Source organism: Eimeria tenella, genomic scaffold, assembly GCF_000499545.2.
Source record: "Eimeria tenella Houghton genomic scaffold, Eth_scaff9, whole genome shotgun sequence".
Lineage (NCBI taxonomy): Eukaryota > Apicomplexa > Conoidasida > Eucoccidiorida > Eimeriidae > Eimeria > Eimeria tenella.
The window spans coordinates 188,373-215,737 of record NW_013543465.1 but is presented as its reverse complement, the minus strand read 5'-3'; the positions used below and the strand labels follow the sequence as shown (position 1 = coordinate 215,737).

The following is a 27,365-nucleotide window of genomic DNA, read 5'->3' as shown; positions in this document are numbered from 1 at the left end:
CTAGAGACCGGCCTTGGCAGTCGGCGCCCCCCAGTGAGCATCTGAAGCGCCCCCGGCTGTTGCACCTGTTGCTGCTGCTGCTGCTGCTGTTTTTCGCTGTTGCTGCTGCTGTCTTTCTCGCTGCTGCTGTTGCTGCTCTTGCTGCTGCAGCTGCTGGAGTCGTTTTGCCGTCTGCGCAGCTGTTGCTGTCGTTGCTGCTGCTGCTGCGTGCGGCACCGCCGTTGCCGCCGCTGCTGCCGCTGCTGCTGCTGCTGCTGCTGCTGGGCACGCTGCGTTTGCTGCGGCGTGGGGTGTCTGTACAGCTGAGAGCTGCTGCTGCTGGCCCCCCTGGGAACGCGAGCTGCTGCTGCAGGCCTTAAAGTCTCTTTATGGAGATCAAATTTTGCCAACAGCTTTTAACTTGAAAGGCCGGCTTTTGGAAAACGGCTGCTCCGCCCAGGTGGCCACCAACTTCGTAAGGGTTTAGGGTTTAGGGTTTGGGGTTTGGGGCCTAGGCTTGGGGTTTAGGGTTTGGGGCTTGGGGCTTGGGGTTTAGGGTTTAGGGGTTAGGGGTTGGGTTCAGGGCGTAGGGCGGCTGCTCCGCGCAGCTGGCCATTAACATCGCAAGGGTTTAGGGTTTAGGGTTTGGGGTCAGTAAAGGGTTTGGGGTCGAGGGTTTAGGGTTTGGGTCCAGCGCGCAAAGTTTAGCGAGGGCTTAGGGTTTAGGGTTCTGCGTGCTTTTCTAGAGGGGTTTAGGACTTGTGACATTTTTGTTTTTAAAAGAGCCTAGGGTTTAGGATTAAGGGTTTCTAAGGGCCTAGCTTGCTTCAAGGGTTTAGGGTTTAGGGTTTTGCGTTTGTGCGCACGGAGGCGAGTAGTATAAATGCATAAATATGATGCCTAGAAGTTCATTTATATTTAGGCCGAGGGTTTAGGGTTTAGGGTTTGGGGTTTAGAGTTTAGGATCCATGCAGAAATTGCTCCATGTAAACTTTTCTGGCGGCTGTAGCTTTCTTCAGGCTCTGGGGCTTAGTGTTTGGGATATAGGGCGAGGGTTTAGGGTTTAGGGTTTAGGGTTTAGGGTTTAGGGTTTAGGGTCTACGCGTCTGCAGGCGCTTGCCCTGGCGCCACTCTAGGCAAGTCTTTCGGGTGTTCATTACAAATGCAACTTTTTCATAATTGCATTTCCGTTTTGCGAAAAGACAGTTAAAAGAGTTGCATTTGCATGCATTTAAAAATAGTTTTATTTCAAAAGAAAGATGATTTAAAACGTTGCCTTTGCATGCATTTTGAAAAAGTTTTCATTTCAAAATAAACACCCCACACTTCGCTGCGGTGTCTGTACAGCTGAGCTACTACAAGCAGATGAAAGACACGTGCGTGGTGGACTGCGTGAGTAGCAGCAGCAGCAGCAGCAGCAGCAGCGGGAGCAGCGGGGGCAGCAGCAGGGAACCAGTGGTCTACTTGCTGCTGCCACCCCCAGACCACCGGGGCTGGATCGATGCAAACGATCCCAACGATCCCTACCCCACACTTATGTGGGAAAGCTTTTTCGAGTTCATCCAAAGCAGCGCCTTTTCCCAGTGCTCCAGACTTCGAATTGGAGGCGGACGGTGCCTAAACTCTAAACCCTAAACCCTAAACCCTAAACATTAGACCCTAAACCCTAGACCTTTGGTCGTGAACTCGATTTCGAATTCATTCATCGCCTTTTTCCCATTGCCCCAAACTCCGGATTCGACGCTGCCCAAACGCGAAACCCTTATCCCTAATCCCTAAACCCTAAACCCTAAACCCTAAACCCTAAACCCTTTTTTGGGGCTGTGCGTTGCTGCTGCAGGTACGGAATGGCCTGCTTCCTGCGGCGGCTGGACTTGCCATTTTTTCGGGCTTTTTCTTTGGGACAACTTTGCCACATTGTGCAGTTGGCCATTTCCAAGTGGAAAGTTTTGGCTTACGAAAATAGTGTCATTAAACCCATCAACCAGTGCAAAAAGGTCGTCCAGGCCATGCTCGTGAGGCCCCTGCTGCTGCTGCTGCTGCTGCTGTGGCTGCTGCTGCTGCTGTGGCTGTGGCTGTGGCTGCTGCTGCTGCTGTGGCTGTGGATGTGGCTGCTGATTGTGGTGCTGTGGGTGTGTCTGTGGCTGCTGATGATGGTGCTGGTGGTGGTTGTGGTGCTGCTGCTGCTGCTGCGGCTGCTGCCGCTGCTGCTGCTGCTGCAGGAGTGGGTACGGCAGAGCTGCAGCAGCAGATGCGGCGGAGCTGCAGCAGCTGCAGCAAAGCAGGCACCATACATGTGTGTGTGCATGTGCACTTCTGCAATATGTGCTGTTTCTGAATTCCCCGCTGCTGCTGCTGCTGCTGCTGCTGCAGCGGCTGCCAGAAAGGACCAACAGCAGAAACTACATCAGCAGCATCGAAGAGCTGCAAAGTTGTCTCCTAGAGCTGCTGCGCGCAAACCCTCAGGGACTTCCCCTGTCGGTCTTGAGCCGCAAGTTCAAACTCAGGTCCAAACCCTAAACCCTAAACCCTAAACCCGGAGGTTTGGGGCGAAGGCTCGCTGCAGCCAGCTTGCTTACTTAGACAAATCTAAACCCTAGCCCTAAATCCTAAACTCAATGCCAAACCCTAAACCCTAAACCCTAGACCCTGTTTCAACTTTCCATTCCCAGTTTGCTCTTGCGCAAGTTGTGTTTCAGAAGCTTTAAGGGTTTTGTCCCTCTGTTAGCTGCAGTGTCTGTCTCTACCTCTTGGGGTTTAGGGTTTAGGGTTTAGGGTTTAGGGTTTGCGCGTAGGTTTGGAAAGGAGCTGTCTCAGACTGTCTTCAGCTGCACGAAACTCCAAGACTTAATGCTGCTGCCGGAAATACGAGCAGTTTGCACTGTTGTCAAGGTACTGTAAACCCTAAACCCTAAACCGTAAAGCGTAAGCCCTAAACCCTGACTCCTCAGCGTTCTTTTTTTGACTCCCTCATTTCTTTTTAGAAGGGGCTTGGGCTAGGCTTTTGGCCCGCAGAGGTGTTGAGGGATGCTGTACCAGCGCTAGGGTTTAGGGTTTAGGGTTTGTTTGTTTCAGCGAGCCCGGCAAATCAAAGTCGTTCCCCTACGGCCTGGCTGGACACCTGAGGATACACCTCAAAACCCTAATCCAACGCCATCTCTATAAATCCTCGAGCAAGCACGCACCTCCCCGCTGCTGCTGCTGCTGCTGCTGCAGCTGCTGCTGCTGCAGCAGCCTGCCTTGCTGTTCTCGTTGCAAACGCAGGAGCATCAGCCGCAGCAGCAACTGCAGCAGCAGCAGCAGCAGCAAGACACGAAAGACAGCAGCAGAGGCTCCATTTGTCATTTATTTTTCTTCAGCACCAGCATAAATATGCAGGTGCTGCTAAAAGCACAAAAGAAAACCCACCTAGTCAGGTGGATGTACACCCCGTGCCCACACAGTGGGGTCCGCGCAACTGCATGCATTCAACTCCAAACCCTACACCCTAAACCCTAAACCCTAAACCCTATACCCTTATCCACAGTGCACATTCATATACATATTTTTGTCTATCGAAAACCAAAACTAATTTTTCAAGTCGTACCCCAACCTTCAATTACCTCTAGAAACCCCATGGCCAAGACGGGGGCCCCTGGGGGCCCTCTTAGGGGCCCCTGGGGACCCTTAAGGGGGCCCCTGGGGGCCCTTAAGGGGGGCCCCTGGGGGCCCCCCTACTGGGAGGTCCCTGGGAGCCCCAGTTGGGGGGCCCCCTACCCTAGTGGGGGCCCCCTGCCCTAGTGGGAGCCCGCCAGAGAGGCCCAAGTGGTAGCCCCTATAAGTCTTTCTAGGGGGGACCCCGTAAGTGGGCCCTAAGTGGGGCCTTCTTAGCATGGGGGCCCCCATAGGGGGCCCTGGGAACAGCGTAGACGGGGGCCCCCTTTAAGGGCACGAAAGGGGGCCCCTCAACGGCTCACGAGGGCCTCAATTCGCTGCATGGGGGGCCCTAGAGGGGCCCCCAGAGGGTTACTAAAGGGGCCCCAAAGAAGGGTTTGGGAAGCCCCACGGGGTTAACCCTCACAGAGAGCCTTCTAAGGGGCCCCATAGAGAAAACTCTCTAGCCCCTAAGAGGAGCCCCTCCTGTGTGGAATCCCTTACAAAGGGGGCCCCCTAGGGGCCCCCCTGTGGGGCCCCTTGGGGGTTCATTAAAGCGAGACAAGACCAACTGGTTTAGTTGAGGGGACCCCGGCAACAACAAACATTAGGCTCTGAGGGTTTAGGGTTTCGATTAGAGGGTTTAGGGTTCAGGAAGACCCCAGCGAACCTCTTAAGCGCCATTGTCTCTGGAACGAGGGTTTAGGGCTTGACCCGGAGCTAGGGTTTAGGGTTTGAGCCAGAGCTAGGGTTTAGGGTTTGAGCCTAGTTCTTTCTTTGTTCTTTCTCGCGGTGTACGTACACCTCAACGCTGCTGAGCAGCGGGAGCCCGAGGCTTGCAAGCCCCTCGACCGCAAGCCCTAAACCCTAAACCCTAAACCCTAAACCCTAAACCCTTGGGGGTGTTTGGGAGGCCCTTGAAATACAGGGACGCGCGCTGGGACAGTCCTAGAGAAAGGCCGAGTGTGTAGAACCAGGGTTTATAAATCTAGGGTTTAGCGTTTAGGGTTTCAAGCGTTTGGAGGGGAGGAGCAGCGATGCGGCAGCTAGACAAAGAATAGGTCCTCAGGAACTTGCCGGGTCTGTTTTTAGGCACCGATCCCGTATGTGATCAAGTCTCTCATATAGGGTTTAGGGTTGAGGGTTTGGGGTGCGGGGAGTAGGGCAACCGGGTGCTGCTGCAGCCGGCCGGAAGGCCCCCTAGGCGCCTCCCTTGGGGGCGCCGCGGGTTCCCTGAAATTATGTACCTAAAATGTTACATGTTGCTGCAGCAGCAGCAGCAGCTGCTGCTGCTGCTGTTGCTGCTCTGGGCTGCTGCAGCGGTTGCTGCTGCTGCGCAGCTCGGCAGAAGCTGCTGCTGTGCGGGGCTGTATGCGTGGGACTAAGGCTGTGAGAAAGTATAGAGGAAGAGAAATTAAAAGGGAACGAAGGGGAGGAAATAGCTGCCGCCGCAGCAGCAGCAGCAGGGCGTAAGCTGTGTTGTGCGTAGGTGTACGTACACCCCGCAATAGGTCACTGCGGGGCTGCTGCGGCGCGGGGCGTGGGTGGGAGTTGGGGGTGGAATTTAGGGGGAAGTTAGGGGGAAAAGTGGGACATTTTTTGTGGAAATGGAGTGAAAAGGAAAAAGAAAGTGAATTTGCGGGAAAGAGGGGAAAAGAAAGGGAGTTTAGAGGCCCTTTTCGGGGTTGGCGAGGCGGTTGCTCTGGGCTCTCTGTGTACGGCGAAAGCAGGCGGGCGGGGTGGCTGGGGGTTTGTGTTTGGGGTATATGGGTTTGAAAAAGCGCAGAGTTTGTGAAATAAAGGGGAAATGGAAATAAGAAGTAAAGAAGCGTTTGAAAAGTGTATAAAAAAAAGGTTGTAAGGGTGTAGTAGGTTGCGGGGCGGGCGGTGTAGAGCGGGCTGAGCAGGCGTCGGTGTGGCTGCAGCAGCAGCAGCAGCAGCAGCAGCAGCACACCCCTCTAGGAGCAGCTGCAGGGCTGCTGCAGCAGCAGCAGCGGCAGCTGCGGGCAGGTATGAGGTTTTCTGGGCGCGTTTGTTGTTGCGTTTGCTGAGAACAAAAAAGAAAAGTGTAAATAGGGCTGCTTTGTGCTGCTGCGGGTTTGCGTTGGTGCTCGGGGGGTACTCGTGCTGCAGTAGTTGCTGCGGCTTGGCTGGCATCTGTCTCTGGTTCTGTCTCTGTGGTTTAGTTGCGGGTTGCGTTGTATTTGAATTTCTGCAGCAGCTGCCGCAGCCGCCGCAGCAGCAGCAGCTTCTCGGCGAGCCTCGGACTGCTGGAGCAGCTGCTTCGCCCTTGCTGCTGCTGCCGTAGCATCCCCGCAGCTCTCGGCGCTGCGCCCGTTCTTCCTCGCCGCTGGTCTTTCCCCGCGCGGCTCTTCTGCTCCGGAGTTTCTCTCGCTGCGCGTGCTGCAGTTGCAGTTGCAGTTGCTGCTGCTGCTGCTGCTGCTGCAGTGGGCTCTCTGCGCACAGGCTCTCTGTTCTGTCTCCGTTTCTTAGCGCCTTCCGCCGTTTGTTGCTGTGCGTCTGTCCGTGCGCGTCTCGGTGTCCTGGTTCGTCCCGCCTCGCCCGTGCCGCCAGCCGCGCCGCGCGCCCGGAGCTTCGCCAAACCCCAAACCCCAAACCCCAAATCAGCGGAAGAAGATGTCGGCGGGCGCGCTGTCGCCTCCCGCGGCGCCTTCCCTCGACGGCGGCGCCCCCTCGCCGCCCCCCGCCACCCCGCCGCCCCCCCCCGCCCCGGCCGCGCCCGCGGCCGCCCCCCCCGCCGCAGCAGCAGCAGCAGCAGCAGCAGCAGCAGCAGCAGCAGCGCAGGCCGGCGCGCAGCAGGCGCCGGCGACCCCGCGCGCGCAGCAGCAGCCCGCGGCGGGCGCGGGCGCGGGCGCGGGCGCGGCGCCGGCGGCCGGCAGCGCCGCGGCGACGGGCCCGGGAGCGGGAGCGGGAGCGGGAGCGGGAGCGGGAGCGGGCCCGCACCCCACCTACGTCTCGCCCTCGCTCTACATCGGAGACCTGCACCCCGAAGTCACGGAAGCCATGCTCTTCGAAGTCTTCAACGCCGTGGGCCCCGTGACCTCCATCCGCGTGTGCAGAGACTCGGTGTCGCGGCGGTCGCTGGGCTACGCGTACGTGAACTACCAGTCGCTGGGAGACGCGGAGCGGGCGCTGGACGCGCTGAACTTCGCGCTGATTCGCGGGCAGCCGTGCAGGATCATGTGGAGCCAGAGGGACCCGTCTCTGCGGCGGAGCGGCGCGGGGAACGTGTTCGTGAAGAACCTGGACAAGTCGATCGACAACAAGGCGCTGTACGACACGTTTTCGCTGTTCGGGAACATCTTGAGCTGCAAAGTGGGCGTCGACGAGTTCAACAGAAGCAGGGGCTACGGCTTCGTGCACTACGAGACGGAGGCCTCCGCGCGCAGCGCCATTGAGAAGGTCAACGGCATGTTGATTGGCGGCAAGACTGTGTACGTGGGGCCCTTCGTCACGCGCAGCGAGCGCGAGGGCAGCGGCGGCAGCAGCAGCAGCAGCAGCAGGTTCACCAACGTCTACCTCAAGAACATCCCCGCCTGCTGGGGCTCCCCGGACGCCCTCCGTCCCCTCCTCGCTCCCTTCGGAGACATCACCAGCCTCGTCCTCCGCCAAGACCCCAAGGGCCGTCTCTTCGCCTTCTGCAACTTTGCGCAGCACGCTGCCGCCAAGGCCTGCGTCGACAGCCTCAACGGCCGCGTCGTCAACGCCCACGGCTTCAAGGACGACAGCAGCAGCAGCAGCAGCAGCAGCAGCGGCGGCGGCGCCGGCGGCGGGGAGCAGCAGCAGCAGGCGGGGGACGCCGCGGCCGCCGCGGCGGACGCGCGGGAGGCGGGGGAGGCCCCAGCAGCCAACGGCGCCCTCAGCAGCAGCAGCAGCAGCAACGACGCGGCCACGACCGGCAGCAGCAGCAGCACGCCGAACGGCACGGCGGAGGCCTCCGGCGCCGCCGGCACCGCGGCGAGCAGCGCGACGCCGCCAGCAGCAGCAGCAGCAGCAGCAGCAGCAGCAGCAGCAGCAGCAGGCAGCAGCAGCGGCGGCGGCGAGGAGATGGTGCTGTTCGTGGGGCCGCACCAGACGCGGGCGCAGCGGTCTGCTGCGCTGCGGCAGCGCTACGAGCAGCAGCAGCAGGAACGCGGAGACAAGTACCGGGGAGTAAACCTCTACGTGAAAAACCTAGATGAGAGTATAGACGACGCGAAGCTGCAGGAGCTGTTCGAGGGTTTCGGGCCCACCAGCAGCGTGAAGGTCATGCGGGACGAGAAGGGTTTGTCGCGAGGGTTTGGGTTTGTCTGCTTCACAAACCCTGAAGATGCCACAAGAGCTGTCTCCGAAATGCACCTGAAGTACGTCAAGGGAAAGCCCCTCTACACGGGGCTGGCGGAGCGCCGGGACCAGCGGCTGCAGCGGCTGCAGCAGCGCTTCAGGGGGCCCCCCCCGGTGCGCGCGCAGGGGGGGGCCCCCGGGGGCCCCCTGGTGCCCGGGGGGCCCCCCCCGCCCGTGGGCTTTGCGGCGGCGGCGGGGCCCCCGGGGCCCCCGCTCCCCGGGGTGCCCCCTGCTGCTGCGTACCCCCAGAGGCCCGTGCTGTACCCTCCGCAGGGGCACATGGCCATGCTGCCGTGGGCGGGGAGGCAGCAGCAGCAGCAGCAGCACTTCCAGCAGCAGCAGGGCCTCGCGCTGCAGCGCGGGCTCGCGCCCGCGGCCGCGCTGCAGCACATCTACGGGCCGCAGTCCGCGGTGGCCGCGGCCGCCGCGCTGCAGGCCTCCCTGCAGCAGCAGCAGCAGCAGCAGCCCATGCTGCAGCAGCAGCGCGGGCCGCCCGGCCACCGCGGCGGCCGCGGCGGCGCGGCGAGCAGCGGCGCGAAGCAGCAGCAGCTGCTGAAGCAGCAGCAGCAAATGCCCGGCGGCGGCTCCTTCAAGTTCACGCCGCAGGTGCGGAACCCGCGGCTGGAGCAGCAGCAGCAGCAGCAGCAGCAGCAGCTGCACCTCGCCGCCGCCGCCCCGCAGCAGCAGCAGCTCGACGCAGCAGCCCACATGCTCCTCTCCCCCGACGCCCCCCTCACTGCTGCAGCTCTTGCTGCAGCACAGCCCTCGCTGCAGAAGCAAATGCTGGGCGAGAGGCTCTTTCCCCTAATCGCTCGCCACCAGCCCGAACTTGCTGGCAAAATTACGGGAATGATGTTGGAAATGGACAACAGCGAGCTGCTAATTCTCCTCGAGAGCGAGGCCCAGCTCAAAAGCAAGATCGACGAGGCCCTCGGCGTCCTCAGGGGCGCCAACTGAGCTGCAGCAGCAGCTGCAGCAGCAGCTGCAGCAGCAGCAGCAGCAGCAGCAGCAGCAGCGGCGGCGGCGGGGGGGAGGCGGGGGCGGGGGCGCCGCGGCAGCAGGGGAGGCGCGCGCGCGCGGGCGGTGGCGCAAGCGGTGGGGCTGCTGGCTGCTGCTGGCTTCTCGCAGCAGCAGCAGCAGTTGGCGCAGCAGCAGCTGCGGTAGCAGCAGCAGCTGCTGCGGCGACAAACAACAGCGGTAGGAGAGGCGGACCGGTGCAGGAAGGGTGGATTTGTGTCCGTGCGATGTAGCAGCAGCAGCAGCTGCTGCTGCTGCTGCGGTGCAGCAGCACGGGTGACGCAGCGAAGACTTCAGCGTGGTGGCCCTCGAGTCTTCTTTGCTGCAGCAGCAGACGCAAGCCTGCTGCAGCAGCAGCAGCAGCAACAGCGCCAACAGCAGCAGCGTTGGTCTGTATCTTCAAAGATAGCACAGGAGGAGAGGAGGAAACAGGTGCTGTGGCTACTGCTCCTTAGGTAGGACAGCAGCAGCAGCAGCAGCGGCGCGGACCGCTGCTGCAGCAGCTGCTGCTGCTGCCAATCAATGCACAGGCGGAGACGGGGGAGACAGAGTTGTCTCGCGTCTTCGTTTCATTTGCTGCAGTATCGGCAGCATTTGCTGCAGCAGCAGCAGCATTTGCTGCAGCAGCAGCGGCACTAGCTGCTGCCGCTGGAGCAATTGTTGCAGCAGCAGCGGCACTAGCTGCTGCCGCTGCAGCAATTGTTGCAGCAGCAGCAGCAGTTGCTGCTGCTGCTGCAGCCCTATGAATATACCCATAGAAGCGAAAAAAAAACAAAAAACAGAATATTTAATCCAACGGCGACTCCAGCAAAACAAGCAGCAGCAGTTACAGACACCAAACCCTAAACCCTTAGTTAGAGTATATGACATCGAGGCCTTAGGATGCAAGAACACAGTGGTTGCTGCTGTTGCTGCTGCTGTTGCTGCGGTCTCCCTCCAATGTAGGCACAATCCTTGCCTATCATTGCATCTACAGCAGCGGCAGCAGCAGCAGGAACTGCAGCAGCAGCAGCACTCAGCCGTTCAGGGTTGACTGAGGAGTTCTCTAGTGCAAGCAGCAGCAAAAGACAGCGTCAGCAGCAGCAAGGTGCCCTGCAGCAGCAGCAAAGAAGTGGGAAGCAGAGCAGCAACTGCAGCACCTCAAGCACCATAGCTTTAGCAGCAGCAGCAGCAAAACCTGCGGAACAATTTGTTGACTCGGGTTTAAACAACAATTTAAAAATAAACGTTTAATTTTTAATTACACTTCATCCAACCACTTATTTGCTCAATCTGCTGCGGGGCGGGCTGGGGCCTCCCCAATCCCTAGCAGCGGCTAAACCGTAAACCCTAGTGTGCATGCGCCAACACCCAAAGCCCTAAACCCTAATAAACCTACGGCGCTTCACAACAGATTTCAGTGGCCCTAAAGCAGCCTAACAAGAAACCCTAAACCCTAGAGTTCACCCCCTAAATCCTAAGCGAGGGCTGCCTGCCACACCGTAAACCCTAGAACAGCGGTTGCAACCGTTCCAAACCCTAAAGCAGCGCTTCTACGCGTTGCAAACCCTAAAGCAGCGCGCCAAGGCGAGGTAGCAAACCCTAGGAAGCTCTGAGCGCCCGAAACCCTAAAAGGGTTCCCGAAGTCCCGCAAACCCTAAACCCTAGACGCCGCCGGCGCGAAAGCACCCCGCGCAGCCCTTAACAGACCGCAAGTCCAGCGCGCGCGCCCGCGGCCGCGCCTTCCCGCTGCTGCTGCTGCTGCAGCAGCAGCAGCAGCAGCGCGAGTCCGCGGGCAAATCTCGCGGCGAAAAGCCCGCCCGCGCCCCCGCGCGCCGCAGCAGCAGCAGCAGCAGCAGCAGCAGCGTCAGTAGATGTACTTCTTCTCGAAGAGGGACCTGGCGGCCTCGGCGCCGCCGGCCCCCCCCCGGTAGCGCCCCAGCTGGGCCTCGCTGTTGGCCCGCGCGCGCTCCAGCAGGGCCCCCTGGGCCCGCTCGCGGTGGGCCTCTGTCCCCTTCCAGCAGCGGAGACAGGAGGCCTGGAGGGCCCTGCCGAAGCTGAAGGAAAGGGCCCAGGGGTGGGGCCCCATTTGGTTCATTGCATTGAGGTTGAGCGAGGCCTCTTCTTCGCTCTGGCCCCCCGAGAGAAACATGACTCCGGGGAGCGCCGGGGGGACTGTTCTGGACAGCGTGCGCACTGTGTAGAAGGCAATCTCCTCGGGGGTAGCGGGGGGCCCCTGGGCCCCCGGGGTGACCATGTTGGGCTTCAGGAGGGCCCCCTCGAGCAGCACCTTGTGCTGCTGCAGCTGCGCGAAAACTGCTGCCAGCACCTGCTGCGTCACTGCAGCACACACGGCCACGTCGTGCGGCCCGTCCGTCAGGATCTCGGGCTCCACTATGGGGACGAGTCTTTGCTGCTGGCAGATTGCTGCGTAGCGGGCCAGCCCGTGGGCCACCTCGGCCACGGCCTGCGGCGAGGGCTTCGCTGCTGCTGCTGCTGCTGCTGCGCCGCCCGCTGCTGCTGCGTCGATCTGCAGCACCGCTCGCCACTTCGCGAAGCGCGCCCCCGCCTCGTAGTACTTGCGGCACCGCTCACTCAGCCCGTCCAGCCCCATCGTGGCCTGCTCCCCCAGCGTCCCTGGGATCGTCTCCAGCCCCTTGTCCACCTTTATCCCCGGAATGATCCCCTGCTGCTGCAGCAGCTCCACCATCGGGGTCCCCTCGGGGCTCTTCTGGTACAGAGTCTCTTCAAACAAAATCGCCCCGCTGCAGTACTCCCCCAGGCCCTTGGTGCTGAACAGCAGCCCGCGGTACGCCGCCCGGTTCGCCTCCGTGTTCTCCACCCCAATCGACGCGAAACGCTTCCCTATCGTCCCTGCAGCAGCAGCAGCAGCAGCAGCAGCGGCGGCGGGTGCGGCAGCAGCAGCAGCAGGGGCGCGCGGCTGCTGCGCCGGCGCACACGCGCGCTCACCTGTCGACTCGTCGGCTGCGAGCAGACCCTTCCCGGGGGCGGCGAGAGCCTTCGCCGTCGCGGCGAGCTCCTGGGCGACGTCCTGCGGAAGTTCTGCCTGAAAACGCGAAACAAACCCGAAACAAACCCCATAAATGAAAATAAACGCCGTTTGAACCCTCATTCGGCGAAAAAAGCAAAAAAAATTACCCAAAACGCCGACACCTCCCGCGAAACGCACACACACAAACCGCCGCCGCCGCAGCCACCGGCGCTAGACAAAGCAACCCCACCCAACTCCAAATACACTTTTAAAAACAAAACACTAAATGGAATTTGCTGGCGCCGGAGATGCTCCCCTAACACGGTCTCGCTGGGCGCGAGCCGCAGACACAACGCCGGCTGCTGCTGCTGCTGCACACGAGCAGCAGCAGCAGCGAGCACCCAAAGCCAGCTCCGTGGGATCCTCTCACCATTTTAAACGACCTAGAAATGCAAAAGCAAACGACGCAGCTCTTCAATTCAAAACGAAACCCCAAAAGAATCGAAAAACCAAAAGTGGTGCTTCCTGCAACATGGCGAGAGCCAGCCTGTGGGGGGAGGCGCCCGCCGACGCGGCGGGGTGTATGTACACTGCAAAGGCTGCTGCTGCTGCTGCACCGCCTTGGCCCGCTTAGCTTGCCCTTTCTCTTTCCGTGTGTTTTTTTCCAAATAATTAATTATATTTCGCTCAACTGCTGCCAATTTAATTGCCCAGCTAGCCTTTACAACCCTGCTGCAGCTAACTGGCCTGCTGCTGCAGCAGCGCGAGCTCCCTGCGCAGCAGCAACGCCTCGCTTCCGGTGTCTCCCCAGCTTTCCTTTTGCTGCGCTGCTGCCACCGCAGCAGCAGCAGCAGCAGCAGCAGCAGCAGCGCTCCAGGCACACGCGGCCGCGGGGGAACACATCCCCTGCTGCTGCAGCTCTTTGCTGCTGCTGCAGCAGAAAGACGCAGCAAAACCTTCCCCGATCCCCTGGCTCTCTGCCTTTCTCCCCACTCCAGCCCCCGGCACCCATAAACCCCCGCAGCCCTTCCGCCCGAAGCAAAGCCTTGGCCTTTGCTGCTGCTGCTGCTGCTGCTGCTGCTGCTGCTGATGCTGCGAGCTGCCGTCTCAGTGACTCTGTGTCCCTTCTGCGGCGCCTCCCTCCCGAGCCAGCAGCAGCAGCAGCAGCAGCTAGTTGCTGCTCAGTTGCTTCGGCCTTTTCTCTAGAAGAAGCAAAAAGGCAAATTCAACAATTCAACACTAGAGGCCTCAGGGGCCAGAGGGCCTTGTTGCGCCTGCGCTGCTGCTTTGGCCCCTTTCACTTGCTGCTGCTGCTGCTGCTGCTGCTGCTGTTGCTGCACTAGGGGTCTCGCTGGGCTGCTGGCCTCTAAGGTCAAAAACGGCACAAAAGCCGGCTCTCTAAGCACTGCCTGTTGCAGAACTGGCCTCTGGCTGTTTTAAAAGCAGCAGCAAAGCGGGAGGACTCTGGCCTTTAAAAAGATATTAAAGTGTTTGCAGATTTAGTGGAGTGTTGCTGCTGCTCTCAGACACACAAAGGTGTATGTACAGTCGATGGCTGCTGCGCTGCTGCCCTGCTGCGCGTCCTGCTGCAGCTGCCTGCGGGGAAGGCGCCCTTAAAGGAGTTCCTGAAGCAAATAGTATTTATAAAATAGTTTTAAAGAATAAATGGGGGCCTTAGGAGGGAAGTGCTGCAGCGCAAACAGCCGAATCGCAGCAGCAGCGCTGCCTCGCTCTCGGCGCCAGCACTGCGCAAGAAAGAGCCATAAATAATCTAATCTTTTAAAAATAAGATTTCAAAAGGGTTTGTAGTTCATTATAATCGAGAGTTTCGGGCTTTATGCCGTCTTAAACTGCAAATCGCAGCCGTTTCAAATTGGTTTCCGTGGATTCGGAACGGCACCGTGCAGAGCCGCCGCTCGATTGCGGAAATTTCCACTTTTTCTCGCCTAATCTGGGAAAATTTCGGCTCCAAATAAAATTAGATTAAATTAAAACAAATCTGAAGAGGTCAGACTCGGGTAAAGTAAAGTTTCCCGCGGAATAACTGCTTCTTGCAACATACTTTTTTGAGTGTACACGCGGGTTGGCGGCAGCCGATCACTGAACACGCCGTGTTGTTTGTTTCTTCTTTTTTATGAAGTGATCATCAGCAACTGCAGATAATGCATTTTTCTGCAGCTTAAATTTAAAGTCGTGATCTGCACTTCCAGACAGACGCTGTCTGGTACAGCGGGCGGATAGTTCAGGTTTTTCCGGCGGTTTGCAAAACTTGAACAAGGCTGAGTCTGGGGAGAACAGCGCATGCAGAGCCCCATTTGGTTCATTTCTTTTTATTTTGCAGTGTTTCTTTTCAATTTCCTCCTTTCTTTGCGTGTTCCTCCGAAACCCTCGTGCACGAGCGCCGTGACTGCTGCAGCAGCAAGTTCAGGTGGCGCGTTTCCGCGGGAATCGCGCCGCCTCAAGGCCCAAAATTAGGTGCTTGAGTTTTAAAAGCATATTTGAATTTTAAAATATGCTTTTAAAGGGAAAATTCTGAGGCCCAGTGTCGACAATTCAACTTCCGCGGCCCCCAGCTCGCAATGGACCAGCAGCAAACACACAGCCACTGCTGCAACACCCGCTCCCCCTGCTGCTCTCCCCACAGGCCTCAAGAGAATGCTGCGCCTAGGCGTTACAGCAGCTCGCACGGGGCAGGCCATTTCTGACTTGGGCCAGCGGCCGCTGCGCAGCTGCAGCTGCAGCGCAGCACTAGCACCAGCAGCACGTTCTGCTGCAGCTCCAGTCTGCTCCACTGCAGCGCCACTTTGTCAAGCGCCTCCAGCTTCCCTCGCGTCCTTCTCGGGAGGCAGCAGCAGCAGCAGCAACACTGTGTCGTGCAGCACTTGGCGCGCTGCAGCAAGCAACCCCGAATGTACAGCTAAGCGCCTTGCTTGCAGCAGCAGCAGCGGCAGCGGCAGCAGCAGCAGCAGCAGCAGAGGAAGGCGCAGCCACCGGAGCAGCCGACGGCGCGGCAGCTCTGCCCCTGAGGGCTGCACGATCTTCACGTGCAGCAGCCCGCCAGACGGGCTGGAGCAGCAGCATCTGCTGGCGCTGCAGCAGCAGCAACTGCCGGTCCTGCAGCAGCAGGATCCCCGTGTGTCTCCTGTGCTGCTGCCCTCCCTCCGGCGCCTCTGCCGGCAGCTCCGTTTCCTCTCTGAGCACCCGCAGCTGCTGGCTGCTCTCAGGCCTCCTGCTGCTGCTGCTGCTGCTGCTGCTGGGCTCTCGGCGGAGAGCCTGAGGGCCCGCACAGCAGCAGCACGCAGCGCTGCAGCAGCAGACAGCCAGCAGCTGCAGCAGCAGGCCGCACTGCTGCTGCGCGTCGTCTGGGGGGAAGCCACGCACTTCTCCCCAGCTATAGTGCGAGCTGCGCTGCAGTCAGAGCTAATAGGGGAAGCAGCAGCAGCACAAGCAGCAGCACAAGCAGCAGCAGCGAAAGTAGCTACATCCGGGAGACCACCCGCAGTAGCAGCAGCAGCAGCAGCAGGAGCTGCTGTCCTGCAGCTCCCGCAGCTGCTCACGCGAATGGCCACGAGATACGTAAGGAGGCAGATACAGCAGCAGCTGCTAGCGCAGCAAGCAACAGCAGCAGCACGGGGGCCTTTAACAGCAGCAGCACGAGCAAAAGCAGCACGAGCAGCAGCAGATCCAGCAGCACCAGCACCAGTGCTGTCAGAAAGGCCTGCAGCAGCAGCAGCACCGGCAGCAGCAGCAGGAGCTGCAGCCGCAGCAGCGCTGGAAGCTCCAGCACTACCACCACCAAAGGCAGCGGGAGCTGCAGCGGCAGCAGCGAGGGGAGCAGCAGCAGCAGCAGCAGCAGCAGCAGACTGCCTCCCCGACGCTCTCTTTGCTGCTTGCCGCTGGCTAAGTGCTGCGAAGCAGCAGGTGCTGCTGCTTGCTGCTGAAGACACCGCGCGGGCGCTGCTGGGGGCTCTGCGGACTTTGGGAGATCTCGAGGTGGCCCTAGCAAGGGGCCTGCAGTCAGCAGCAGCAGCAGCAGCAGCAGCAGCAGGAGCTGCTGCTGCTACGGCGGGGGAAGCCGCAGCTGCAGAGCTTGCTGCAGCAGGAACTACTCACGCTGCTGCTGCTGCTGCTGCTGCAGGCAGCAGCACCCAGCAGGTCCTGCAGCTGGGAAAGCAGCTGCTGCGCGCGCTGCAGGCGGAGAAGCTGCTGCTGCTGCAGCAGCAGCAAACGCATCTCTCTCGCTTCATTCAAGCCCGAGCAGGCTTCGAGGAACCTGAAAGTATGCAACATAAAACCTTCACAGGGGGGCCCCAAGGGGGCCCCCAAGGGGGGCCCCAAGGGGGGCCCCCTAGTCCCAGGCTCCCGTCCCGCGTAGAGCTGCACCGTGCTGCAGACAAGCTGCTGCAGGGGCGCTCGAAGATACTGCTGCAGCGGCGGCAGCAACCGCAGCAGAAGCAGCAGCAGCAGCAGCGGCAACAGCAGCAACAAAAGTGGCTCACGCGGGCTTTCAAGCCGATTCCTGTGGAACGGCTCTTAGGAGCGGACCTCTCCCTCTCCAAAGAAACCAGCAGCAGCAGCAGCAGCAGCAGCAGCAGCAGCAGCCTTCGTCCTGGGGTGCTGCTGGTGGCCCATCCGCTTCTGTTGGATGCTTTTGCTAGAGGGACAGTTGTGCTGCTGACAGCTGTGAAGCGCAGCACTGTGGAGGGAGTCATACTGAACCGCAGCTGCAGCAGCAGCACGAGCAGCAGCAGCAGCACAAGCAGCAGCAGCAGCAGCGACTCCAAGGCGCTACACCGATCCGTTGTAGGGCTGCCCTCTCCCGTAGACCTCCTTGCAAGCTGGCAGCAGCAGCAGCAGCAACAGCGGCAGCGGCGGCAACAACAACAGCAGCAGCAGCAACACCAGCAGCAGCAACAGCAAGAAGATGGTGGTCTTCAGCAGCAGCAGTATGCGTTTGGTAGAAGCAGCAGCATGCCCGTAACAGGCCGGTGGCACAGTTTGTTGCAGGATGACCCAATGCTGCTGCTGCTGCTGCGCGAGGCTCAGGCAGCAGCAGCAGCACAAGTACCTCTAAAGAGGAAGAGGCAGCAACTGCAGCAGCAGCAGCAGCTGTTGCTGCAGCAGGCCCTTGTAATTGCCTTGGCTCAACGAGCTGTACAGATGCTTCCAAAGAGTGGACGTCCCAGCAGCAGCAGCAGCAGCAGCTTCCTTATCAGCAGCAGCAGCAGCAGCGATCCTCAAGGGGATAACGACGGCAGAGGACACAGCAGCAGCCGCACCGACATAAGCACCAGCAACAGCAGCAGCAACACCGGCATCAGCACCAGCAACAGTAGCAGCAACACCGGCACCAGCAGCAATAACAGCAGCAGCAGCAGCAGCAGCTTGCTGCTGCGCGTTGCTGCTGGCGAGGCAGCTGACGCTGAGCCTCTGCATGCAATGCTATCCTCCATTGCTGTTCAAAGCAGCGCACAGCGTGACTGGGAGTCAATCAGGTTGCTGCAGCAGCAGCAGCAGCGGCAGCAGCAGCAGCAGCAGCAGCAGAAGCTTATTCTGTGGCTAGAGGATGGCCTCAAGAGTGGCGCTGCAGACACCTCGAGCGCAGGGGGCGAGCAGCAGCAGCAGAGCAGCAAGGCCTTGCTGCAGCAGCTGCTGAAGCTGCTTAAGCAGCAGCAGCAGCCCGCCAGCAGCAGCAGCAGCAGCAGCAACAGAAGCAGCAGCAGCAGGGTGGCAATGCGCGCTGTGCGTCTCGGGGGCCCTTGTGAGGGCTTTTTAAAAGTGACAGCAGAAGAGACAGGAGTGCATGCGTCTGTGGGGTGTACGTACACCTCAGAAGACAAGCCCCCCAGCAGCGCGCCCGCTGCAGCAGCAGCAGCAGCAGCAGCAGCAGCAACTGCTGCTGCTGCTGCTGAGGGAGCTCCCCCTGCTGCTCTTTACCTGGGAAAAATGCTCTGGGGAAAAGGCCAAATGGGCCGGGAGCTGCGGGAGGGTTTGTGGGTGGCTTTGGAGTGTACAGACACCCGGGCTCTCGCGCTGCTGCTGTTCGGGGGCTGCAGCAGCTGCGCGCACTCAGCAACAGCAGCAGCAGCAGCAGCAGCGGGGGGAGCAGCAGGCCCGTGCCCGTGCTGCAACAGCCGCGAGGTGTACAGACAGCTCGTTGCTGCTGCAGACGGCGAGGGCCCCCCCTTCTTCAGCAAAGCTTTTCGGGTGTCTCCGTCAGCAGCAGCAGCAATACAAGCAGCAGCAGACAGCGCCTGGGGAGCAGCAGCAGCTCAGGGGCCCCAGGGGCCCCCCTTTGGGCCTTGACAGCCAGCAGCAGCAGGGGCCCCCTTTAGTGACAAAAAGCAAAAATAAATTCTGCAAGTTCTGCCAAAAGAGACAATTCAAAAGGAGACACTGTCGCCTGAAAGCAGCAGCACACGCCTGCTGCGCGCGGCCTTGCTGCAGCTGCTGCTGCAGCTACTGCCGCAGCAGCAGCAGCAGCCGCTGCTGCAGCAGCAGCAGCAGCAGCAGCAACGACACGTGCCCGTGCTACCAGTATATTCAAAGATAGCTCTCTCTCTCTGCGGATGTGCACTAATAATAAATATATTTATTCGCTAAAAATAAATCTATTTCCTTCTAAATGCTCCAAGTGCTAGCTAGAGATGTGGCTAGATAGCTAGCTGGGCAGCTAGCTAGGCAGCTAGCTGGGCAGCTAGCTGGGCAGCTAGCTAGGCAGCTAGCTGGGCAGCTAGCTAGGCAGCTAGCTGGGCAGCTAGCTGGGCAGCTAGCTAGGCAGCTAGCTGGGCAGCTAGCTGGGCAGCTAGCTAGGCAGCTAGCTAGGTAGCGAGGGAGGTACCTAGTTAGGTAGCTACCCAAATAGCTAGCTAGCTAGCTTGCCAGCCAGATAGCAACCTAGCTAGCTAGCTAGCTAGCTTGCCAGCCACGTAGCTAGCTAGCTAGCTAATCAGCCAAACAGAGCTAGCTAGCTAGCTAGCTAGATACTTAGACTGCTGCTGCTGAGTACGCAGCAGGCTGCAGCAATAGTAACAGTACACGTAAGCCCAGTTAGCCCCAAAGAACTCCGAGCCTCTTCAAACGCATGCAGCTTTATATTCTAGTCTTCAAAGAAGTTCAAATCTAATTGCATGCATTCAGTTAAGAAGTTCTCTATAAACACCTTCTGTGCTGCTGCCGCTACCTCCCCTTTTGCTGCTGCACTTGGCCCCACACCGGAACCCTAGCCGCTGCGCCTGCTGCTGCAGCCCAATATAGCCCGCCACAGCTACGGCTAGCTAGCTACCCAGCTAGCTAGCTAGCTACAGTGTCTCCTAGCTTATCAGTTAGCTGGCTTGATTTCCAGCTAGCTAAACCGCCAGACCGCCACAAATTTGATGTCTGGCGGGCTAGACAGAAGCTAGACAGCTAGCTAGCTAGCTAGGCAGCTAGCTAGCTAGCTAGGCAGCTAGCTAGCTAGCTAGCTAGCTAGCCTTGCGCCCCAGCACAGTTGTCCAGACATTCAAAAGCACTGCGTTTGCGAATTCACGAAAGACAGCGGGGTGTACATACACCCGGCAGCTGCGCGAGCCTTTCCTCGGCAGCAAAAATCTTTGTTTTTAATTCTCAATAAAAAGCAAAAAGCTCGAAACCTCGCCAGTACATACACCCGAACACGAAAAGCCGCCCGCTCAACCAAAGCTCGGGTGTACGTACACCCCAGCGACACTGGGAAACGGAACACGCCTCTGTCCCACTGAACGAATTCACTTCCATTTATCTTCACAATTACTTTTAATTAAATTATTCAAAACAACCAAAACGAAATACTCCACGCGCATTGTGCAAATTGCCCGCCGCTGCAGCAGCAGCAGCAGCAGCAGCAGCAGGCAAAACAGCAACACAACACCGTCAGGGTGGGGTTGTAATTTTGCTTCTTCAGGCCTTTCCCCCTGCTTGTGCAGTTCTGGGGCTTTCCTTTGCAAGGGGAACTTTGGGTTTTTCAATTTCACTTTTTAAATCTTTAATTTTCTCTTTTTGTTGCTTCTGCTGCTCCCCTTGCCCCTGCTTCGCAATTTTTTGCTGCAGCTTCTCCACCAGTTCTTCGGAGGAAGCAGCAGCAGCAGCAGCAGCTGCTGCTGCTGCGTCACCGTCCCCCACCCCCTTCGTTGCAGGGGACTCTCCCCCTGCCTCGCGGGGGCCCCCGGGGGGCCCCTGGGGCTTCTCAAAACCCTTGAGGGGCCCCTCCTGGGGGCCCCCCAGGCCGCCCTTGAGGGGCCCCTCCTGGGGGCTCCCTCGGGGGCCCTTCTGGGGCCCCTGGGTACCCTCCTGGACGCCCTTGCGGGGCCCCTGGAGGCCTGCCTTGAGCTGCTGCTGCTGCTGCTGCTGCTGCTCCTGCTGCTCCTGCTGCTCCTGCTGCTGCTGCTGCTGCTGCTGCTGCCGCCGCTCTGCAGCAAGACTGAGGGCCCTCCTTACACTTTCTTCGCCTCTAAACCCTACCCAAGCATAGCCATTATCGTTTTCAGCTCTCATATAAACATATATCTGCACGGGCCCGTAGATGGCCCGCAGCCGGTGCTCCAGGTCCGCCTGCGCAGCAGCCCCAAACCCTAAACCCTAAACCCTAAACCCTCGCCTGTTCTCCCGCCCCACTGCCACTGCACGCTTCTGCCCCCCCTCCACGGGTTTAGGGTTTAGGGTCTAGGGTTTGGACGGGGGCGTGTTAAGCACTGGCTAGCGAGGAGGCGGCAACCGCCCCCGCCCGCCCCCACTGCCTCCCTAGGGTTTAGGGTTTAGGGTTTAGGGTTTAGGGTTTGCTGACTTCCGTCAAGCAGCTCGGAATGCCTCCCAGGTACACGCGAGTCTCCGGGCGAACATACTGCGGCTCTTCGCCGTAGAGAAGACGCCAAGTGGGGGTCTTGTCGGCGACGGCCATTTTCAGCAGAAAGTCTGAGACATCAGACACAGCAGCAGCACCAGCAGCAACAGCAGCAGCAACAGTAGCAGCAACAGTAGCGGCAGCAACAGCAGCAGCAGCAGCAGCAACAGCAGCAACAGCAGCAACAGGAAAGTGAAGATATAAAAGCCTGGAGGAGGAGAAACAAAGTTGTGCAGCGAGCTGAAGTACTAACTAGCTGGTCTGAGGCGCCTGTGGGCTGTGAGCGGCACCCCTAGACAGCGAGCTGTAGCGGCCCGATCCGCATGGAATGCATCAACTTGGCAGCAAAAAGATGAAATAATTGAAAAGCGAAACTCTTTTCCTTTTCAAAAATGCAAAAATTCCAAAAGTGTGCCGCCAAATTGCTCGCTTTCCACCTGACGCTGCACCTGCTGCGGAGTTCAGAAACGCACCTTGGAATCTTGAATGGGCAGAAGGGAGCAGCGAGTTGAGAGCACAAACGGCTCGTTTTCGCAAAAAACAAATTAATAAAACAAATTAATAAAACAAATTCAGAAAAAACTAGTGCTGGGAGCCTGAAGGGAAGGAGCAGCAGCTCGAGACCCCGCTGGGCGATGCTGCTGCTTCTGCACACAGCGCGAGAGCTCCGCTGCTCTTGTCTTCTACCGGGGAGAAACTTGATTCAAATGTCTAACTGAATTACTAAATTTGAAAAGCAACAAAATATTAATGCACTGGACAAGAAAAAAGCGAAGAAAACTAACAGAGCCACTGGTTTCCTCCGCTGAATCGAGACCTGGGCCAGGCTGACCAGCAGCAGCAGCAGCAGCAGCAGCAGCAGCAGGCTGATAATGTTCTGCGACTCCTTCGAGAGTCTATTTGATGCAGCTGACGCAAATGAATTATTTATATGAATTTCTTCCCCGAAAGACGGAGGAAAATAGTCTTACGAGGGAACAGATTGGAAGTGGCGGTGTCTCGGCCCCACAAAGCGTCTGACGTGCAGATGTCCACTAGCCTGCTTCCCTCAACTCCTTCTTAGCTTCCTTCTTTTGCCTTTTCTTTCAAATTAAAAATAATAATTAATTAATGCAAAAAAACAGAACTCAAAGGTCCAAGAAACTCCAAAGAGGAGCTCCGGTGCACACAGCCACCCGCCTGCGAGCGCTTTTGCTCCTGCCCCGATTTCCATCTTAATGAAACACTAAAATAAGAAAAACGATGCAATAAAAAAGTAATAATTAAATAATACAAAACAAACTTATTTCAATTTGCATGTTTAGTATTTTGTCGCGGCCGAGACAGCCAAGTGGGTCGAGACCATTTCTGTAGAGGAGCAAATCCCTATTTGTTGTTTATGTACGTCGGCTGGATCAAAGGGCCTCTGCTGCTGCTGCAGCAGCAGCAGCACGAGACGCAGCAGCAAGAACGTAACTGCTGCATTTTCTGCAGAAGCGGGGCAGAAATCCATCAGCAGGTTGTTGCTGCTCTCGCTGCCGCCGCTGCTGCTGCTTTTGGTACCGCTTTTGCTTCTGCTGCTGCCGTCGCCTTCTTTGCTTCTTCTACTACTGCCGCCTCCACTACTACTACCGCCACCACAGCAACTACTGCTGCTGCAGGTGCAACTACTACTGCTGCTGCTGCTGCTGCTGCTTCCGTACTATTTGCTGCGGGTCTGGCCCTTAGAGAGTTTCAGCAAACGCGGAAGAAATGAACAAAAAGTCCCGTGGAGGGCCAGCCGCGGTCCCCGCCCTGCTGCGGGGCACGCCGGCCTCCCCTCCGAGGGTTTAGGGTTTAGGGTTTAGGGTTTACGCCTCCGCGCTCAAGCAGGCCTCCAGTTCCTGCTGCGTCAAAGCCAACATTTCGCAGCTGCGCACGCGGCTGGGGGCCCTGAGGCCCCCTGCTGCTGCATGCCATTCATAGAGAGCAAATACCATTGGGGACCTTCTCACAGCGGCCCCGAGAGCAGCAGCAAGGGCCCCATCAACCCTCCCGGAGGCCCCCCCGGGGGCCCCCCTGGGGGCCCCTGGGGGGGGGCCCCCGCGCCGCGAGAGCCCCGGACGCCACAGCCACTTTCGGGGCCCCAAGAAGGGCCCAAAGGTTTCCTGCAGGCTGAACTCAAACGAGAAGTCCGGCCGGGGCTCTCGGAGGCCCCCAAGGGGGCCCCCCTGGGGGCCCCCCGGGGGGCTCCCGCGGGGGCCCCGGGAGGCCCGCCCCACGAAGCCGTACAGGGGCAGGTTGTACTGCACATAGTCCTGCAGCACCAGGGGGCCCCCCTGGGGGCCCCTCTCTTCTGCTGCTGCAGCTCTGTAGACCAGAGCAGCAACTGCGGGGTTGTTGCCGTGAATAGGGGACAGTGCGGGGGCCCCCAGAATGGCTGTGGAGGGTGAGGGGGCCCCCAGAGGGTCTGTGGGGTGCGGGGGGGCCCCCATACTGGGGGGGGGGGCCCCCGAGGCCCCAGGGGGTACCAGGGCCCTCACGCGGCCAAAATGGATGTGCCCAAAAGTCTGAGTTACTATGACATCCGCGAACTCCGAGACCAGCGCCCGGTAGCTGCAGCAGCAGCAGCAGCAGCACCGCAGCAGCAGCAGCAGCGCAGCAGCAGCAGCAAGGAGAGCGGCAGCGAAAGTCAAGGGGATGTGCTTCGCAGCACGCAGGCGGACAGGCCCCAGTCGCTTGCAGGCAGCAGAAACCTTTCAGCTCTGACCCTAAACCCTAAACCGTAAACCCTACACTTGAAACCCTGAACCCTAAACCCTAAATTCCCCAGAGACCCAGAAACAGCAACTGCCGCTGGGGCCCCCTTGAGCTGCCACAGGGGACTCTGAGGCCCCCCGAAAGCCCCCGAGAAGTCCCTGGAGGGCCCCCCGGGGGGCCCCCGGGAGGGCCCCCTGGGGGGCCCTGGGGGGTCTCTGGGGGGCCCCTGGGGGGCCCCCTAGGGGCCCCTTAGGGTAGCACTTACAGTTCTGTGTATTTGGAAACCCAGAGACGCATTTGCGAAAAGCCGAGGCCCAAATGAGAGTCAAAGCCAGGGGGGACATGTCCAGCAATCACCACCTGCAGCAGCACCCCAAACCCTAAACCCTAAACCCCAAACCCTAATTGCAGGTCACCCAGCTGGCAGCAAACAGAACACTGCAGCAGAAACAGACACCTCAAAACCCCTACGTCCCTGGGGGCCCCGGGGGGCCCCTGAAGGCTCTGGGGCCCCTCGGGGGCCCTAGGGGCTCGATGGGGGCCCCAATTAGGGGCCCTTGAGGGGCCCCCCGGGGCCCCCATTGGGGCCCCCACTGGGGCCCCCAGGGGCCCGCATTGGGACCCCCACTGGGGCCCCCATTAGGGTACTAGACAAACCTGCTGCCCCTTCGCTCTGGCCTCCTGCAGCTGGTGGCGCATCCACGCGAACTGGCCAGCTGTGAGCACACTCAAGCGCCAAAACCCCAAACCCTAAACCCTAAACCCTAAACCCTAAACCCTAAACCCTAAGTCCCCGGCGCTAACCTGGGTCTTTCTCGTCCTCTTCTGCTGCATCTTGGGCGTCTTCTGCTGCTGCCTCCGCTGAAGGGGCTGCTTCTGTCTCCTGCTGCAGCAAGGAGTCTGCTTCGGTCTCTGTTTGGGAATTTGCTGCTGCTGCTGCTGCTGCTGCTGTGTCTGTCTCTGTTGTCTCTTTTGCTTCTTTCGTTTCTCCTGTCTCCTCGAGGGCCTCCAGCAGCTCATCTCTTGTCTCCTTTTCCGGTGTCTCTTTCGCTGCTGCTGCTGCAGCCGCTGTGGGGCCCCGCTGCTTCCTGCGCCTGCATCGCGAGGGCCTCCTGCTGCTGCTGCTGCTGCTGCTGCTGAAGCGTCTTCTGCTGCTAATCAGCTCCCGAGCTGCTACAGAATACAAAACGGTGTTTAAACACAAAACCCTAACTCCTGGTTGTTCCCGCAAAGTCGCCGAATAGTAAAGGCCCCGCAAAAACGACTGAGACCACACACGCAACCTGCTGCTGCTGCTGCTGCTGCTGCTGCTGCTGCTGCTAGTCCTGCTGCTGCTGCTGCTGAGTGGTGTTTGCTACTCTGGGCAATAGATGTAGCGCCGCAGGCGTGGGGGTGCTCTGCCGGCGTGTGCAGCAAGATTTAGGCAGCAGCAGCAGCAGCAGCAGCAGCACAAGCGCTGACGCAGCAGCGGAAGTGCAGCGAAACGAGCATGCACAGCAGCAAGTGACGCAGCAAGCAGCACAGGCATCCGCAGGAACAGCAAAAGCAACTTCACCAGCCGCAAGTGCAGCAGCAGCAGGAACAGCAGCAGCAGGAGCGGCAAAAACAGCAGCAGCAGCAGCAGCAGCAGCAGCAGCTAACCTCCTTGGTGGCTGCATCGGAAGGCAGGGCCTTTTTCCAAAGATCAAAAAGAAACTGAGACCAGCCAGGTCGAGAAGAGGGGACTAAATAGTCTTCGGGCATGTCGTTGTTGCCGGCCACCATCAGCAGCTGCATGCACTGCTGCTGCTGCTGCTGCTGCTGCTGCGGAGGCAGTTCTGCTTCGCCTGCAGCGCCGCAGTCCTGAGGGAACTGCTCAAATAGCGACTCCGTCCAAGCGCGCAAAGCCTGCTTCCTGCAGCAGCAACAGCAGCAGCAGCAGCAGCAGCAGCGAAGGCCGCAGCAGCAGCAGGTTCAGTCAACGGGGCGGCAGCAGCAATAAACGACAGGGGCTTCCTGCCAGTATGCCCAAGACAAGTCCCACTGAAGCCAATGATAAGGCGCTAGGGTTTAGGGTTTAGGGTTTAGGGCTGCAGCAGACCTGTTTTCAATCTGAAAGTCTGGGTAGTGCGCAGCATAATCCCCAGTTAGCAGCAAAGCAGCAACTCGAGGCAAAGGGTACGCCACTTCCTCAGCAGCAGCTGCTGCTGCAGCACCTCCTTCAGCAGCAACAGCAGCAGCAGCAACAGCTACACAGTGGGTCGCCACCGGCAGCAGCAGCTGCAGCCCCACAAGTGATAAACCAAGCAGCAGCAGCAGCAGCAGCAGTACATAGATTGACAGAAGCAACCGCAGCAGCAGCAGCAGCAGCAAAGGCAGCACCTGGGTAGGCTAGGGAAGCAGCAAACTGCAGGGCCTTCTTCACAAGGGCCGGAGGAGAGTCGCAGCCAGCTCGGCCAAGCTCTGGGTCTGTTTCTGCTGCTGGCATTGCTGCTGCTGCTGCTGCTGCTGCTGCTGCTGTCATTCGATTTCTCCACATAGCGGCCCGCGGAATCCACCTCCTCCGCTGCTGCAGCACCGGCTGCTGTTGCTGCTGCTGCTGCTGCGAGTCTTCTGAATGGTACATATTCATGAGCCGGCGCCCAACAAATGGCACAGGCCCGCTGGCAGAGCTCCTAGGGTCTTCAGGGGGGCCCCTCGGGTCTTCAAGGGGGCCCCTCGGGCCTCTAGGGGGGCCCCTCGGGTCTTCAGGGGGGCCCCTAGGGCCTGGGGGGGGGCCCCTAGGGTCTGAATGGGGGCCCCCATGGCCATGAGGGGGCCCTCTGGGGCCATGCTGGGGGGGCCCATGGTGATGTGGGGGCCCCCAGGCGTGGTGTGGGGGCCCCTCGGGGTGACGTGGGGGCCCCTCGGGGTGATGTGGGGGCCCCTCGGGGTGATGTGGGGGGCCCCTAGGGTCATGAGGGGGCCCCTTGGGGCCATGGTGGGGGCCCCCAGGGCCATGTGGGGGGCCCCTAGGGGGTGGCGGAGGCACCAAATGGTCATGGGGGGGGCCCCTGGGGCCATGGGGGGGGCCCCTGGGGCCATGAAGAGGGCCCCAATGGTGGTGGTGGGGCCACACAGGGCCATGAGGGGGGCCCCTACGGGGAAAGGGGGGCCCCCAAGGGCGGCCGAGGGGGCCCCTGGGGCCCCTGAGGGGCCCCCCGGGGCTCCGGTAAATGGGGCGGTGATGCAGCCGCCAGGGGAGGCCCGGGGGGGGGCCCCGGTGGCGGTTTTGGGGGCCCCCAAAGAAGGGGGGGCCCCTAAACCAAAGGGGGGCCCCCTTCTGGTAGGGGGGCCCCCTTGCCATCTTGTGGCGGCGGCAAGAGTGGGAGACAGGAGCAGCAGGGTCATAGAGAGGGTCTTCGTGAATATCTGTCATCCACAGCAGCGAGAACAGCGCGTGCTGCTGCTGCTGCTGCTGCTGCTGCAGCTGCTGCTGCTGCGTCTCGTCGATGCCGGTGTGCACGCCTGGGCCGGGCTGCCCGGGGGACGCGGCCGCGACGGGGAGTCCTGCTGCTGCTGCCTCTGCAGCTGCAGCGGCTGCTGCTGCTGCGTCTGCTGCTGCTGCTGCTGCTGCTGATAGCGGCTGCACCTCCGCCGCTGCTGCAGCGCCTGCAGCTAGGGAGAGACACAGCAGCAGCACAGCTGCAGCTCCCGAGCGCCTTCCCCCTGGCTCGTGGATCCGCATCTTCTGCTGCTGGTGCTGCTGCTGCTGCTGCTGCTGCTGTTTGGGCTGCTTGGGCTACTGCAGCGTGCCTCCTTCGTGGGTGCCTTCCAGCTAGCTGCTGCCGACGCCGCCGCTGCTGCTGCTGCTGCTGCTGCTGCTGC

The 27,365-nt window shown here is 59.9% G+C and overlaps 6 protein-coding genes across 6 annotated transcripts in view; 3 read left to right on the top strand and 3 right to left on the bottom strand.

Moving 5' to 3' along the window:
- ETH_00008610 (uncharacterized protein) overlaps window positions 1–3,144 on the top strand; it is a gene marked incomplete at both ends in the record, with an annotated part of 4,854 nt that extends 1,710 nt beyond the window's left edge. The window contains 7 exons of the mRNA XM_013378535.1: window positions 1–33; window positions 303–454; window positions 1,327–1,592; window positions 1,820–1,994; window positions 2,353–2,486; window positions 2,775–2,871; window positions 3,055–3,144. The exon at window positions 1–33 is cut by the window's left edge and continues 465 nt beyond it. Of these exons, the coding sequence (XP_013233989.1) occupies window positions 1–33; window positions 303–454; window positions 1,327–1,592; window positions 1,820–1,994; window positions 2,353–2,486; window positions 2,775–2,871; window positions 3,055–3,144 (947 nt within the window). The remainder of the gene's footprint in view (window positions 34–302; window positions 455–1,326; window positions 1,593–1,819; window positions 1,995–2,352; window positions 2,487–2,774; window positions 2,872–3,054) is intronic.
- Window positions 3,145–6,249: 3,105 nt separating this feature from the next.
- On the top strand, window positions 6,250–8,913 carry ETH_00008605 (polyadenylate-binding protein, putative; the record flags this gene model as incomplete). Its single annotated transcript, XM_013378534.1, has 1 exon — window positions 6,250–8,913. One exon carries the CDS (start codon window positions 6,250–6,252, stop codon window positions 8,911–8,913), a length of 2,664 nt encoding a protein of 887 aa, XP_013233988.1.
- A 1,906-nt stretch (window positions 8,914–10,819) lies between these two features.
- On the bottom strand, window positions 10,820–12,377 carry ETH_00008600 (Fructose-bisphosphate aldolase, related; the record flags this gene model as incomplete). The annotated part of the gene is made up of 3 exons (XM_013378533.1): window positions 10,820–11,826; window positions 11,923–12,019; window positions 12,375–12,377. 3 exons carry the CDS (start codon window positions 12,375–12,377, stop codon window positions 10,820–10,822), a joined length of 1,107 nt encoding a protein of 368 aa, XP_013233987.1.
- A 2,222-nt stretch (window positions 12,378–14,599) lies between these two features.
- Window positions 14,600–18,250, top strand: ETH_00008595 (uncharacterized protein; the record flags this gene model as incomplete). Its single annotated transcript, XM_013378532.1, has 1 exon — window positions 14,600–18,250. One exon carries the CDS (start codon window positions 14,600–14,602, stop codon window positions 18,248–18,250), a length of 3,651 nt encoding a protein of 1,216 aa, XP_013233986.1.
- Window positions 18,251–19,861: 1,611 nt separating this feature from the next.
- On the bottom strand, window positions 19,862–20,858 carry ETH_00008590 (uncharacterized protein; the record flags this gene model as incomplete). The annotated part of the gene is made up of 2 exons (XM_013378531.1): window positions 19,862–20,512; window positions 20,745–20,858. 2 exons carry the CDS (start codon window positions 20,856–20,858, stop codon window positions 19,862–19,864), a joined length of 765 nt encoding a protein of 254 aa, XP_013233985.1.
- Window positions 20,859–22,630: 1,772 nt separating this feature from the next.
- On the bottom strand, window positions 22,631–27,225 carry ETH_00008585 (DnaJ domain-containing protein, related, related; the record flags this gene model as incomplete). The annotated part of the gene is made up of 7 exons (XM_013378530.1): window positions 22,631–23,375; window positions 23,785–23,879; window positions 24,177–24,235; window positions 24,324–24,783; window positions 25,161–25,413; window positions 25,600–25,717; window positions 25,881–27,225. 7 exons carry the CDS (start codon window positions 27,223–27,225, stop codon window positions 22,631–22,633), a joined length of 3,075 nt encoding a protein of 1,024 aa, XP_013233984.1.
- Window positions 27,226–27,365: the final 140 nt, after the last annotated feature.